The 14,584-nt window shown below is 41.4% G+C and overlaps 1 protein-coding gene across 2 annotated transcripts; it reads right to left on the reverse strand.

The window, feature by feature from the left end:
• Window positions 1-1,000: 1,000 nt before the first annotated feature.
• PRPS1 (phosphoribosyl pyrophosphate synthetase 1) lies at window positions 1,001-12,441 on the reverse strand. 2 transcript variants are annotated; one of them, XM_072429640.1, is made up of 7 exons: window positions 12,343-12,441; window positions 8,903-9,086; window positions 8,718-8,816; window positions 7,494-7,618; window positions 7,171-7,344; window positions 6,483-6,642; window positions 1,001-5,267 (listed from the first exon to the last, which is right to left on the reverse strand). In XM_072429640.1, the coding sequence occupies exons 2-7, from the start codon at window positions 9,005-9,007 to the stop codon at window positions 5,175-5,177; spliced, it is 756 nt and encodes a 251-aa protein (XP_072285741.1). In that variant the 5' UTR covers window positions 9,008-9,086; window positions 12,343-12,441; the 3' UTR covers window positions 1,001-5,174. The 2 variants fall into 2 exon arrangements, with proteins under 2 accessions (XP_072285741.1, XP_072285740.1); XM_072429639.1 differs by lacking the exon at window positions 12,343-12,441 and adding an exon at window positions 10,821-11,031.
• Window positions 12,442-14,584: the final 2,143 nt, after the last annotated feature.

Consider the following 14,584-nt stretch of genomic DNA (forward strand, 5'->3'; position numbering starts at 1 on the left):
TTAAGCAGCACTTGAAAAGTCCATAGTCATGTCACTAGCTGTCCCTCACAATCTAATGTCCCTTCTATAGTCATTAAGGTATAGGGGGAATCCAATTAACCTAACTGCATGTTTTTGGAATGTGGGAGGAAACCGGAGTACCCAGGAGGAAACCCACACAGACACAGGGAGAACCTGCAAACTCCATGCAGATAGTGTCCTGCCCGAGATTCCAACCTGAGACCCAGCGCTGCTCCCATTATTCATATGAAAACTACCAATTTATGTACCATTGTTACTATGTGTTTGAAGTAAATAGGCTTTGCATTGTATGCCTTCTTTTTTGCTGTATTGTAAATACATCATTCAAACAGGACTGGCTACCCAAACTAAAATATTTGGGAGGAATCTAGCCTTGTCCTGTTCTCTTCTTAATCTCAAGTATTAATATTAGAAGTGTGATAGTATAACAGGACACCTTCTCTACGGAGTCATTTTCTGTGGTCCCATCCTAGACTGGCAGGTTCACTTCTGCATTGATACAGTATAGTCATTTTCATCACCCTGGGGCATAATAAGGATAACAGAGAAACACAATTGCAGACATATCTACCATTATCATTTTACCATTCATTAGATTAGACATAATCTAAGCAATGGTAAACTGCAATATAATACATTTTTGTTCTTGCCTAAAAAAAGTCTAAAAATTGCATTGTAAAAAAAAAATAACTAGAGTGATATGAAGTATGAGAAGTGCCAAGTGTTAGGCATGGATGTGTCTAGAAAGGTATACATGTATCTACATCATTCTATCATTTATGATATTTACATACATGTAAATAATACAGCTCAGGCTTTGACAGGTAAACATGTAAATAATATGAAAAATACCCATGGGAAGATTCCTGTTGAAATGAAGTCTGCTGAAAGAGAATCTTTAAACTTGTATGTACATATAATAAAAATATGCCATCTTTAGAAATCCCCAATGCTGGCCACAGAATAAAAGACACACGGCGCCCATCTATAGCATATTTTATTGAGTAAAATAAGGGAAAGACAGGAATAAAATCACAGTAAAATATTGCTTTTATGGAATATTAATGTTTCTAGACATTTTATTAAATATCACTCTTGTTTAAGACTCTATTAATGTCCTGCAAGCTGTCACAATGCTATTTTATACATATGTACGCAGATATAAATCACAGTTATAGTACCAGCTGAACCTCTTACAGCCGGAGGACTTCATATACAAGCGAAGCAAGCAGTCAGAAAGTGGAGATTCTAATCACTGGCTAACAGGAAGGAGGAATAAAAGGTAGGCATGGATCTAAATCACAGACATCCTCATGTTCCACCCAACACTTCGAAATGGGCAAAAAAAAAAAAAAAAAAAAAACTCTCTACAAAAATCATGCACATTTCTCATGTGATATGTTTAAAGGCACGCTAACGGAATATTACATGTTGATCTACTAACAATCCAATGAGCTCTTGTAGGGAACTGCCTAACACGGTCTGCTGCACTGAAATTCCAAAGCATTGTTGTCTGCTTGCTAAACTATAGAACACAGACTAGTCCATAATGGCAGCAAAGCCATCAACACCCCTTGGGAATTTCAGGGCAGGGTTGCAATCTAGAATAAAATATAATTATTTAGATAAATCTAGATATTTAGATATATAATATCTAGCATAAAAATAAAATGTTCATTTTATTTCTGGCAGATCGGGTTTTTTTCTGCTCTGCAATTTTTTTTTCCAAAAGAGGTAAAATGTTGAAAGAAATGCATGCATTGTAGAGGATTCATTTTTTTTCTAAAATATTCCAGGTTATTTTTATTAGTACACAGTATTTATATAGCGTCAACATATTACGCAGTGCTGTACAAAGTCCAGAGTCATGTCAATTACTCTAACTGCATGTTTTTGGAATGTGGGAGGAAACCCACCACACAAACACGAGAACCTGCAAACTCCATGCAGTTGGAGTCTGGGCCAAGATTTGAACCCGGGACCCAAAGTTGCAAAGGCCAGAGTGCTAACCTCTGAGCCATCAGGTGCCTACAATTACACTTCATCTATAAAGCCATCATTCTACTCCAGCATTATAATGATAAAGCAATCAGTATTCTCCCCAGCCCTATCCAGCTGGGCGCACCACCCGGCAATATTTAGTAGCCACCCCAAACAGCTTAGGCTGGGCTTTGTGTAGAGAGAGTCAGTGACAGCAGTTTGGCACCTTGCATGGCAGGAGACGAGATTTTTACTTTGTACCTATTTCACTCCCTTTCTTTTAGGAGCAGATATTACAACTTGCCAGGTCTCACTGAAAGCTTGCTTTTACATGGAGCGATCATTATACTGAGAAAGGGTCACAGAGCTGCAGCACAGATCACTATAACTATTTGCTGCCCACACGCAAGCCCTGATATGCCAAAAAAGCTTAGCTCACATTAGCAGTTTAACAAAACATGGCTAACTTTGGAACAAATGGTTCATTTTATTTGTCCTTTTTCTCAGGCGAGAAGATGCGGCATTGCTGTGTTTTTCTATCTGCAAAGCGGAGACTCCGATCACATGCTAACAAGGAGGAAAAATGTAAGCATGTATCTAAATAACAGACATAATTTATGTGCCACCCAGCAATTACTGCATATTTTGTTTGCAGATGATACATGCAACGTTCAAGGACAGTTTCCTACCCCAGCCATTTCCATAGCCTAAAATTGGAACCCTATGGAAGCTTTTTTTCCCTTTGCAAAAAAAGCCTAGCATTTACTACCCATCACACCTGGTGGGGCCTAATGGTTATCAGTAGGCACACCCACACAGTAAATGCCAGTTTCTTGTACTGTTTGTGAACTAAGCTTAAAATTATTACACCTTATGATTACACTCCTTAAAAAAACAAAAGCCCCTTTTACAAGGTGAATCACATTGCAGGGCACACAACTTATCCATTGGAAAGAGACCATGCTTGTAACTTTGAATAGCTTATTACCTTTTACTAAATGGGGGTTATATGTGGTAGTGGGCCCTTTAGGTTCTTTTGGATGTTCGATGCAGAGATGAGCTCTAGTGGAAACTTACGAGTGGTTAACCAAAATGCAGTTTAAAAGTAGTTCTCTCTAGTACCTTTCAAGCAGCACATTGTTTGTATTGCTTTGAAAACATTTAGTTTTCCCAAATTTCAATTGGATTAAACCCCTCCATATGCAATAAAGTGTAGAAACTACATGTTGTGAGGATTTAGCCCAGGCAGACGTTACTTTAACTTAAATTATAGATCAGTTTGTTAAAATATTTTCTCAGCATCTCCTGCTGCTCATTCCTATAAACTTCTAGGTATGATATGAGCTCCTAGTAAGATGCCCATAGGAAGGAATAGGACTGTGGAATGAAAAGCTATGAGTAACATTCAGCTCTACTACAGCAATCTTAGGACTTGATGAAAATGCAATTTTTATGCAATCTCATTTAGGCCTAAGATAGCTTGCACCTTTTAGATAAATCACCAAGATGAAGCTACGCTTGCGGTCCTAGAGACAGGGGGTCCGGGAAGTGATGGAAAATCTCTCCAATGGTGACAAATAACTAATTTCTAGTACCATGGGAAAAAATAATGTTATAACCTGTAAACTTTGGCTAAAGTTGCTCTTTAAAGCTGAACCACCTTCTGTGTCACGGTCTGTCATTTGCACCCCTTATTTATTGTACAGCACTGCGTAATATGTTGGCGCTAAAAAATAACTGGATACAAATCTTTGCAATGGTTTCCCCAACTCATTACAAGGGTTAGGGGTTTGTTTGATAGGACAAGAAGATAACCCTTACCCTACCCCTTCACTCCCCCAGTAACCGGCGCTGCACGATACTCCAGAATAAGGAGAGGCCCTTAGCACCATCCAGTACAATGCAGGGCTGCTGCTCCTGCATTTTATGAGATGACATCTGAAGTCTGCAAGCAAACCGGTCATATGAAATGGAGAAAGCCAAAACAGCAGGAGCAAAGAATAAGGTAAATGAATCACCTTCACCCCTAGGTAAAACAAAGCCTTGCAGTGAGGGAGGAATAATTTAGCCCTTAGCCTGTCAGTTTTATGTTTGTCCTATTACCATCCCTTAAGCTAGCACACAAACCGACCAATCTCCATTTACAACTAGCTTGGTCGTGCGAGGGCCTATGTAAACAATTCTCACAGTTTATATGCAGTCAGGTCAGCCCTGGCACCATGCCGCCGTCTGAACAGAAAGGAACAGATTGTATTGTACGGGCAGGCTTTGTACAACTTACTTCCTTACTTTTTTTTTTTTTATTATTTTTTTCAAACAGTGCTCACGTGAATAGTTAATAAGTACTTTTGTAACAAAGGCATCCTATTCCTTATACATGGTCAAATATTTAAAGAATAGAATATATTCTCTCCTGAGCATATTTATGCATTACCTTGAATAAAACAAAGGGGGACATTGTCACATGCCCATTCGGAGCAGAAGAGAAGTGCATTATTTTAATGGACCCCCTCACCAGGGGTAAACCCTAAACCAAGCAAGGTTTGGTGATTAGCTGCTCAGGATCATATAACCAGGGGTAGATAGAAGAAAGTCTGGTTCAGAGCAGCAGGAAAGAGACTTTTGGGCGAGGTCAAAGGTAGAGGTGGGTGGGAGGGGACATAGAAAAACCACATTTAGAACAAAGAAAGGCAGGGTGGGGGGTTGATTCTGGGTGTGGTCAAAAGTAGAAGGAATTCTCATTCAACAGGGGGGAGGTCAAAAACAGAAATTCCACTGGTCAGGTTACAATTCAGCAAAGGAACTGTTTCTGCGAACGGGCAAAGTGGCAATGTCTCAAAGCATGAAAAACGGGACCCTTTGCATTGTATCAACCGTAAAACAGACATGAATATTAAAGACGAAAATAAAACCCACAACAAACACTTCAAAAAGTTATCCTGACACTTGTCCATTCTATACTAGAGAGTTAACATTAAAAAAATAAAATTATGGATGGCCTCGACATGTTTCCCTGAATAACCTGCAGGGTTGAAGCCCTACAGCGTAAAATAAATACCACCCCATTCCTCAGGATTTAAAGGAAGGGTAACCGATGAAAGGATGAGGGTAGTCTGCACCTCTGATGTGGACAGGGAATCATGTATTTATTTTCAGGAAGCGATAGCGAGGTGCTATAATGGGACGTGGCTGAAGAGATAAGATACAGATTCTCCGTTGTGCGTTCGTCGAATGGCTTCGGCCAGAATCATAGAGATATCGATTACCTGGAGAAGGTAAAAGAAAAAGTTAAATCAGATTAAAAAACACCTAATATCCCAGTCCTATGAATATGTAACTTGACTGGGGATATTACTTAAACATTATGCAATTATTATAATTATGTATTTAATGAGAATGTATCAATAAATAATATTTAAACCACAAACCTGACCTGCAAAACCTCTTTTTTGCTCATCTATTTGTACTCAAACGTTTTCAAAGAGGTGGCTCCCCCTTAAAAACATTTAAACCTATTGGGAAGATATTCTCTACAAATTACACGTCTGCTTGCATTCTGCCAGCTAAAACTCTTTATATTTGGATAGAATAGGGACTCTTATCAGTCTTGTTCCAGTAAGGAAGATTACCACTCACTTCTCATTAGGACAAAAAAAAAAAAAAATTTATGGTAAATCTCTTCTACAGAGACACAGTCTAAAAATTATTCTTTAGCACACCTAGTACCATCTTCAGGACGCATCCCAAAGTCTACAGCTAAACCATCACCACTGCTTTGTTTAGCTGTAGACTCCAGCAACCATCCCGAGAATGGCACTAGGTGTTCTGAAGAATAAAATACGGGTATATGGTTGGTGCAGCAAGCAATATTGTTGGCTGTTGCTTGTGTATTTTGGGGCAGTCGGCCAACATGCCCCACAATACAAAGGCAACAGCCAAATGCTTGGTTTAGCTGTACACCCCCAAATATAGAGAAGTCCAATTTTATTCATTTTCACAGTTGTCCCACGACAACTTCTTTGCCCAGAGCCTGTGAATAGCAAACTCAAAACAGACTGAGGATTTACAAAAATAAAGATCGAGGTCAGGGGGGGTAACTTTGGGTATTTTTAAATGAAGAGTGGGCTTTTAAACCAAATGCAAACCTGACTGCTAAATTTAAACACCCACCCCCCCCTTCGGCCAGGCAGCGACAGCTGTTGCCCGGAAGTAATATATGTCCCATTGGATACATTCCAATTATTAAATACCAAGGAACTTTTTAGCATTGCACAGGCAAAATTGCCTCAGTTTCTGGTCACTCATTTGCTATGGCACCCCACTGCTGTAGTATTCAGCAGGCCGGAGAAGAACTGGAGCAATATCGAGGGGGGTATTCGGATTTATCAGCACCTCTCCATACAACTCCAATCTAAAGCTGTCCTGTCCCATATCCTTTACCCATGCTCCTAAAATTGCCATTGATTTTTTTTAGTACATACCTGAATTTTAGAGCAATGTTTAATTTTTTCCTCCTGAGGGATCGTATTGGTGACCACCACAGCTTCAAAGCATGCATTGTTAATCCGAGAAATAGCTGGCCCAGAAAATATACCATGGGTCAGGATGGCATAAACTTTTGTGGCCCCAGCAGAAAGCAGTCTGCAGAGAGAGGAAAAGAAATGGAAGTTACTTGAAATTAACTAAACACAGGTATAAAAAGCACTAAATGATGCAACTCTGCAATAATATATTCTATAGGGAGAGTAATGGCTGTGGTCCCCCTGCAGCTGATCAGTCCCCATCGCTGAATTCCCATATCTTGTTCTGCACCATATCTCTGTGCAAAGCCATCTTGGTAGGGACGGGGCTTGGCTTCTTCATGCCAAACTCCAGCTAGGCGAACAATGAGCCCAACTAATCTCCTAAGACTAGGCAAAGCTGTTCGAGATGGCCTAATGTTGCAGATAAACCACAATGGGGTTACGGAACAGGAGCGGCTATGCACAGGAAGTCCCCTGACATGCAGCTATGAGGATACAGAACAGGAGTGCCTAGGCACAGGAAGTCACTTGATATACAGCTATTGTGCAGAACAGGAATGTTAGACAATAATGGAATTTGTTACTTTGGCAATACAGTGCCCCCCCCCGAGGCCTTTTCCAACCCAATATTAAACTAGCCACCTACTTCTCCGCAGCGTGACAGATGGTCCCACAGGTATCGGCCATATCATCCACAAGAATTGCCACTTTATCTTTCACATCGCCCACAAGGACCATGCGATCCACTTCATTCGCTTTTTTTCGCTCTTTGTGGATTAAAGCAAAATCTACATTCAGACGATCAGCGATAGATGTGACTCTGGAATAAAAGACAAAGGACACGGTAAGCAAATCAGAAAAAATGTTAGAAGCCACAAAGCTCTGTGGTCAGATACAGTTCCTACAGCTAACACAAGGGGTGCTGTGGTCCTTAGCCACCATACGAAGGAGTGTTTTATATTCTTTTACCTTTTGGCACCCCCTGCGTCCGGTGACACAATAGTGCACGTTTTCCATTCAGCAATGTTTTCTCGAATCCACTTCATTACAGCCGGTTCGGCATACAGGTTATCCACTGGAATATCAAAGAATCCCTGCAAGGTATACAACAACATTCACAAACAATGAAAACCAACATGTAACCTTCACCAATGCCCAGATCTCTGAATTCAATGGCCGCTTTATGATGTTTAAAGCTGAAGTTTAATTTGCTTATGTGAGATTTGGTTCTGCAGGGGTGGGCATTCCGCAGCTGGCTACATGAGTGAAAGAACGGATATGGAATGAAAGAAAAGGAGCGGACCAAGCAGGCTGGGAAGGGAGGAGCTAGATCAAACTCTGGGCAGTCCGGTCCTTTTTTTTGGCCTCCAAAAAATTCCTAAGTAGCTGGCCCGCCGCTACTCCAATCCATAGTAATGGCGGGCCAGCTTGAATTCATATTAAGCTTCTGTTCTATAGACACAAGTACAATGACGCTACTACAATTCCCGGCATCACTCCCGTCTCCAGGCCAGCGGCCTCTCTGCCTGAGTGTGGCCCCACATTTTATAGATGCAAGTGATGCTGGGAATTGTAGTACCGGGATCACTCGTGTCTATTGAACAGCAGCCTATGTGTGGACCCCGCAGAGTTTATACTGACAGGTAAACTCAATAATCATCAGGAATTATCAGGAATATTATTATCAGGAATTATCATAGAGTTATTGTTATATTAATTGTTTTACTGTACCAGGGAATGCAATGTCACATCATATGAATGCAGCAATTGCATTCTCTGGCAATATAAAACAAATATTCTCACTAAGAAGAAACAAGAACACATGAGAAGAGCAGAATATTGTTATTATTGTTAGCCTGTGCAAGAAGTTTACCATTCAAATGTAACTCAGAAGGCTACAAATGGAGAAAGAGGCATAAGAATTTAAACAAAGTTCTTATGCCTCTTTCTCTATTATAAGTTTGTCCCAGATTGAATGTGAAGCAAAACCTCCGTTTCCTTATGAAAATGTTTTATACCTAATAAGAAGGAAAAACTTAAATTTTTGTTCAATAAATTTCACAGTTGGTCTGCAACTTTGTCTAAGTTTTTAATTTCAGGCCTCTGTGTATTCGAGTGACACCCCTGCGCTAGATGATATAGGACCTGGCCCTGTCTGGATTTGCACACACGTTAAGATCATACAATCAATACCTGGATCTGAGATGCATGAAGGTCCATGGTGATGATGTGATCGGCACCTGCCACAGACAGCATGTTGGCAACGAGTTTGGCGGAGATCGGCGCCCGAGACTAGACAAAGAGAAAGCGATCTTAATAGACACCCAGAGAGGCGACAGATGACGAGGACACACTGACGACACCACAGACAGGCTTACTTTATCCTTCTTGTCCTGGCGAGCGTACGGGAAGCAGGGGATGACCGCAGTGACGCGACATGCAGACGCGATCTTGCACGCGTTGATCATAATCAGAAGTTCCATTAGGTTGTCGTTAATTTCTCCACAGCCGCTCTGGACGATGTATACATCCTCTCCACGCACGCTCTCCCCGATCTCAACGCTGCAAAGGAAAAGACAAGGAGGACCCAAGTTATACGGTGGCCATATTTGAAGGCAAAGGATCATTATATTGATCTGAAACGTGAACTTTCCTATATACATCTTATCCAATTTTTTGGAAGGGGGGGGGGGGGGGGGGGGGGTTAATTTTCTGCAAGGCCTTTGATACATGAGCCACCAATAGCAAAAAAAATGCCTGCTGCAGTAAAGGTCAACTGCACTTTTTAACAGCTCAGTGCTGATTGGCTACTCCATGCAGAGCTACTGATCGCCAGTAAATAGTAGCGTTGATCGCCAAATACAGAACCATCCGTTTATAAATATGGACGCACATATTTGCTTGTTAGATCTAGATATGCAAAAGTGAAAAATCTCATGCAAATGTTAATATGCTAATGATCCCGCCCTGCCCTCCCTGCTATAGGGTGACAACATTCTGTCCTGTCTTTCTGTGTTGTCACCTAGCCACAAAACCCAAGTGGCCTGCTGAACACTCATTACATAGGCTCAGGCCATTGTCGTCATCATTGGTATATCGGCCATGGCTTAAGTGCAGAAGATCAGCAACAAGGCATGGGATAAGTTATCATATACACCATCCAATGAAAAGTGATTTTGGTGAGGTTTATGAGGGCCCATTGGTGGCTCCCATCCCCCTGTGTGTATATCTCAGGAAGTCTCATTATCACTGAAGGGCAGAGTGACACGGAGCGAATCTTCTCGCAGCTCCGCATGGATATCACAGGGAGAAATTTGGCTGATTGCCCGGCGACAGCATCCAAGATCTTAACATTTGGCTATAAAGCAGAATAAAAAAAAAAATCTGCATTGAAACGACACATAAACTTTATTTATCCCTGGGATTCACAGCCGACCAATCGGAGAGCTTATTATGCTGCATACAACCAATCATAGCTCCTGGGTAATAATTTCTTATAAAAAGAGAACTTGTCATTAGAGATGTGTTTAATGGAATGTTATTAAATTATAAATCCCTCCCTGGTGCCCCCAGGCCATGCTTTATATTACTCCCCCTCCCCCAGCAGAGATCTAGGGTTAGGGGAGGAGTAAAGAGCTGGGCCAGCACAGGTAGTAAACAGCCACTAATAGAAGAGAGGTCATGATATGTAATAATGGAGGACTCTATGCTAGGGAATGAACTAGCCAAATTTGGAGTCAAGTGACCACAAAAGCACATTTTCTACCCAGGCGATGGTTACATTGGCTTTCTCAGGCCGGGTTTGCTGATGGTGACAACGCTAGGCCATGCTTGCAGAATTTGAGGTATTCATAATCTCAATGTGACAACGCAGGAGCACAATCAGGAGGCAGGACAGAGCGTTGTCAACAAATTAACGGGCACATGATAGGCCTATGGGCGAATATTTTAATTAAATGAGATTTAGCGTGATGGATCCTTAAGATCTTGGCAATAATAGATAAATATTTCCCTCTTCCCATCCTCAGACATGAGTCTCATCCCCACATGTGCAGCTCGAGCCCCCCCCCCCCATCTGCGTTGCTGCTCGCGGTGCACCCTGGGACTTGTAGTCACGTGGCTCGCTGTTTATCATTACCGCGCGCCACTGCGGGACTACAATTCCCAGAGTCCTTCGTGGCCAATAAGTTGTCTGCGGTCACGCCGGGCGAGCGTATTCTCCCGGTGTGCTCACGTGACGTGAATCCACCCAGCACCGCAAAACAACCTTACCCTCCCCCCTTCCCGTTCCTTTACCAAGTTTCTTGATTGCTGAACTTCTTGGTGACCACGCGACCTAGCTCCAGGCCCAGGCGGTCGGCGATCTTTTGGGACAAGTCCTGGTGGGAGCTCCCGCTGAAGATCTTTATGTTCGGCATGTTGCTCGGTGTGCGTCACTGGAGCGGCGTGCCGGCTGGCCTCGCTGGTGGCTTGGGTAGCAGTGACGGAACTCGAAGTCCCGCCTCGTCTGTGCGTCTGTCCAATGATATGCGAGTTTGGACAGGCCACGCCTCTCTGTGCTGACATGCGCACTCGTACATAAACCTTGGCAGGGTGTGCTGGTGTGGACTGACCGCCAGGTGGCGATGTGTGCTCAATCTATGGGATGAATAGGGAGCTGGAAAATTTGGAAACCAAATCTGTGTAAAGAATTTGACTTCAGGTCAAGTGACCTTTGTAGCCCCCATTATATTTTTCATTCATTATTAGCTACTGCACTCTATCTACACTTTTCTGCAACGTTTCCAAATAATTACTACACAAAGAACATGGCATGTTTATTAGGGAATTACCTTGCAGTTTTGAACCTTTGTTCTGTTCCCCAACAAGAATATCAACATTTCCAGAATCAGACACATATTGAATGATCTTTTTGCACTTTATTAAAGCTAGAATCACTTTGCACAGAATTTTCTTTGCTAGACAGGTCATTGCAACAATTGTCATTGTGCAAAGATTTAATTCTATTTTTAAAAATAGTGCAATTTATGGACATATTTTACAACCAGGGTGCACCCTCTGAACCCTTAGGACTCTGGAAAGGACACTCTGCTTGTTAAGCTTAGATTCTCCCTCTCAACTTGCAGGAAAGAGTCCTGGCAGCCAAAACAGGTTGTTGCAATTCAACTGCAGTGTCTGGAATGCAGTCAGGTTCTTTCAAGTGAGTTCTTTAACCCTTTCACAGCTGGTGTGACACACTCTGCAGGAAGACTAGCAACCAATGGTGCTCAGCAGTGCAGTGTCCTCTTATCTACAGCATGGACTTGTTGGTTGCTTGCCTTAGTATAGGCCAACACAGACATGTGGGCCAAGCCAAGTGGGCTGCTAACAAGCCAAGCATTGGCCTGCTGGTGTGATTTCAACAGAGCCGCAGCATTTTCCAATAGCACCAAAATTTCCTCCATTGTTATCAGTCCTTAGCAGCCACCAGAGGACAAAAATACTTTTACAGCCATATAAAGTCCACAAAACAGGAAAGTACTGTACCTCTTGCCAACATCAGAGATTGGCATCAAACGCACTTGCTGCAAAAACATATTTGAGACTTTAGTTCCTTTGCCCACTTCTATTCATAGTAAACTCCAACACACAAAAAAAAAATCCAGGGTTTTCTCTTGCAGAGGATCCGTGTCATTTACAGCATGTCATAAAAACAAAATCTACCCTCCTGGCTCTCTGACACATTGCTGGTCTAATCTGTGGGAGACCTTCCCCCAGCTCACAGGTTTCATACAAGCCTTTCTTCCTGAGCCACACCTGGCCTCAGTCTGCAACTTACCTGAAAGACAGGTGCCTTTATATTAGTAACCAGGTGCACCAGAACCATTGCCAATTCCTGGCCTGGATATAGGGAGTGGTGTCTGGCCCACCCATTCCTTCCAGGATACTTCGGGCCTGGATTCCAAGTAAAGAGCTGCAAATCTGCAGCAACACAATTTCTATCAGCCTTATCCGGGCCTTTTTCCATGGAAAAATGAGATACATGATGCCAAATATCTTCCAGATGTTTCCTTAGAAATTATCTTTACTTCTCTCCCTCAATATCGTCTCTCATTTTGTCTTTTTACTCTTTCTTTTCTCTCCTGCAGTCTGTCTTATCCCTCCCTTCTCTTATATCAATAATGTAATTTATCTGTAATATCTCATTGTTTTCTTTTTGTCATCTCTCATTTTTTCCTCTCTTTTCTTCTATCTCCTATGTCTCTCCCATCTCTCGTACCCGTCTGTCCAATTTCTTTCTCTCTCCCTCTCCCTATCTTCCTTTCTCTTCCTTTCCCTATTTTTCTTTCTCTCTCTCTTTCTCCCTCTCTATCTTTCGTTCTCTCTCCCTCTCTTTCTTTCTCTGCCTCTCTTTTTCGTTCTCTCTTTCTCCCTTCCCCGCTGTCTTTTTTCCTTTCTTCCTCTATTTCTCTCTTTCTCTCCCTCTGTCTTTCTTTCTTTCTTTCTCTTTTTCTTTCTCTCTTTCTCCCCCTCTCTCTTTTTTTCTTTCTTTCTCCCTCTCTTTCTCTACCTTTTTTTCATCCTCTCTCTTTTTCTTCCTCTCTCTCTTTTTCTTTCTCTCTCTCTTCCTTCTTTCTCCCCCTCTGTCTTTCACTCTTTCGTTCTTTCTCACTTTCTCTCTTTCTCTCTCTCTCTCTTTCTTTCTCTGCCTCTGTCTTTTTCTTTCTTTCTTTCTTTCTTTCTTTCTTTCTTTCTTTCTTTCTTTCTTTCTTTCTTTCTTTCTTTCTTTCTTTCTTTCTTTCCTCTTTCTTTCTTTCTTTCTTTCTTTCTTTCCTTCTTTCTTTCTTTCTTTCTTTCTTTCTTTCTTTCTTTCTTTCTTTCTTTCTTTCTTTCTTTCTCTTTCTCTCTCTTTCTCCCTCTCTTTCTTTCTTTCATTCTCTCCCTATCTTCCTTTCTCTTTCTTTCACTATTTTTCTTTCTTTCTCTTTCTTTCTTTCTTGGCTTCTCTTTTTTTTGTCTTTCTTTCTTTCTCTGCCTCTCTCTCTCTCTCTCTTGTTCTTTCTCTCTCCCCTTCTCTTTCTCTCCCTCTTTTTTTTTTCTCTCTCTCTCTTTCTTTTTCCATCTTTCCTTTTTCTATTTAATATCACATCTCTCCCTCCAACCAACCAACTCTTTAACTCCTATTTCTCTCCCTCTCTTCTCTTTTTCATATCATTGTTCTCTGGCAAATTGTATTTCTGTTTCTTCTCCTGATTTTATCTCCCCCTATCAACGTCTTATCTAGTAGCCATCATTTGTCACGTATCAATTGTATCTCTCCTTCCATACTCGTATCTCTCCTTTCTCTGTTTAATCTGTCATCTATCATCTTACCTGTCATCTTTCATTTCTCACTTTCTTCTGTCTTTCAAATCTCTGTTATCTATCATTTATATCTCTCCCCCCTTCTTTATCTTTTTTCCTTTTCTGCTCTCTTCCTTATCATTTTTCATTCTCCATTCCTTCTCTGTTTATTAAATTAGACCAACATTTAAAAGGGACTTTTCCAATCCTTTGGAACAGCTGTTTTTTTTTTACTTCAATATGGAGGATAATATTTGTCTCATCCTGAGTCTCCTGGGGACAGCGCTGTAAATAAGATGAGTATTGCAGCCAGATCTGGGTACTTACCTATATATCGACTTTAGTGTTTTCCTGGGGAAACCTCCATGCATTTTCAAAATTACCCCATTCCCAACCAACATAACATGTTTTCTTATTTGTTCTGAAATTGGTAACCATGTGTTGTAGACTGAGGAAGCGGCAATGTGGTTTCAATTCTTCTAAGCTTTCTCTTTTGAAGTATATGAAATTGCAAGGACAGCTTTTAGGATTTCATTGTGAGACTTTCCTAAAACTTCATGGATGATGTTCATGGTGACCTCTGGACAGCACGCATATGAAATAAAGCCTGGTTGACCTGGACTGGGGTTGGATCTTTAGATCTTTGCAGATCTGCCATTTAATTATGCAGAATTCTTAATAAGTTCTGGGATGTCTTCTTTTAGAAGTGTATGGGTTAGGGGTTGAAGACTTCTTCA

This window comes from Pyxicephalus adspersus, chromosome Z (assembly GCF_032062135.1).
Source record: "Pyxicephalus adspersus chromosome Z, UCB_Pads_2.0, whole genome shotgun sequence".
NCBI lineage: Eukaryota > Metazoa > Chordata > Amphibia > Anura > Pyxicephalidae > Pyxicephalus > Pyxicephalus adspersus.

Excerpts from the sequence above, each read along its gene's own strand:
- PRPS1 (XM_072429639.1), bottom strand. The coding sequence starts at position 10,942 with ATGCCGAACATAAAGATCTTCAGCGGGAGCTCCCACCAGGACTTGTCC. Across the intron at positions 8,817-8,902 it reads GCCAGGACAAGAAGGATAAA|TCTCGGGCGCCGATCTCCGC; the intron begins GTAAGCCTGTCT and ends CTCTTTGTCTAG. Across the intron at positions 7,619-8,717 it reads TTCATGCATCTCAGATCCAG|GGATTCTTTGATATTCCAGT; the intron begins GTATTGATTGTA and ends TATACCTTGCAG.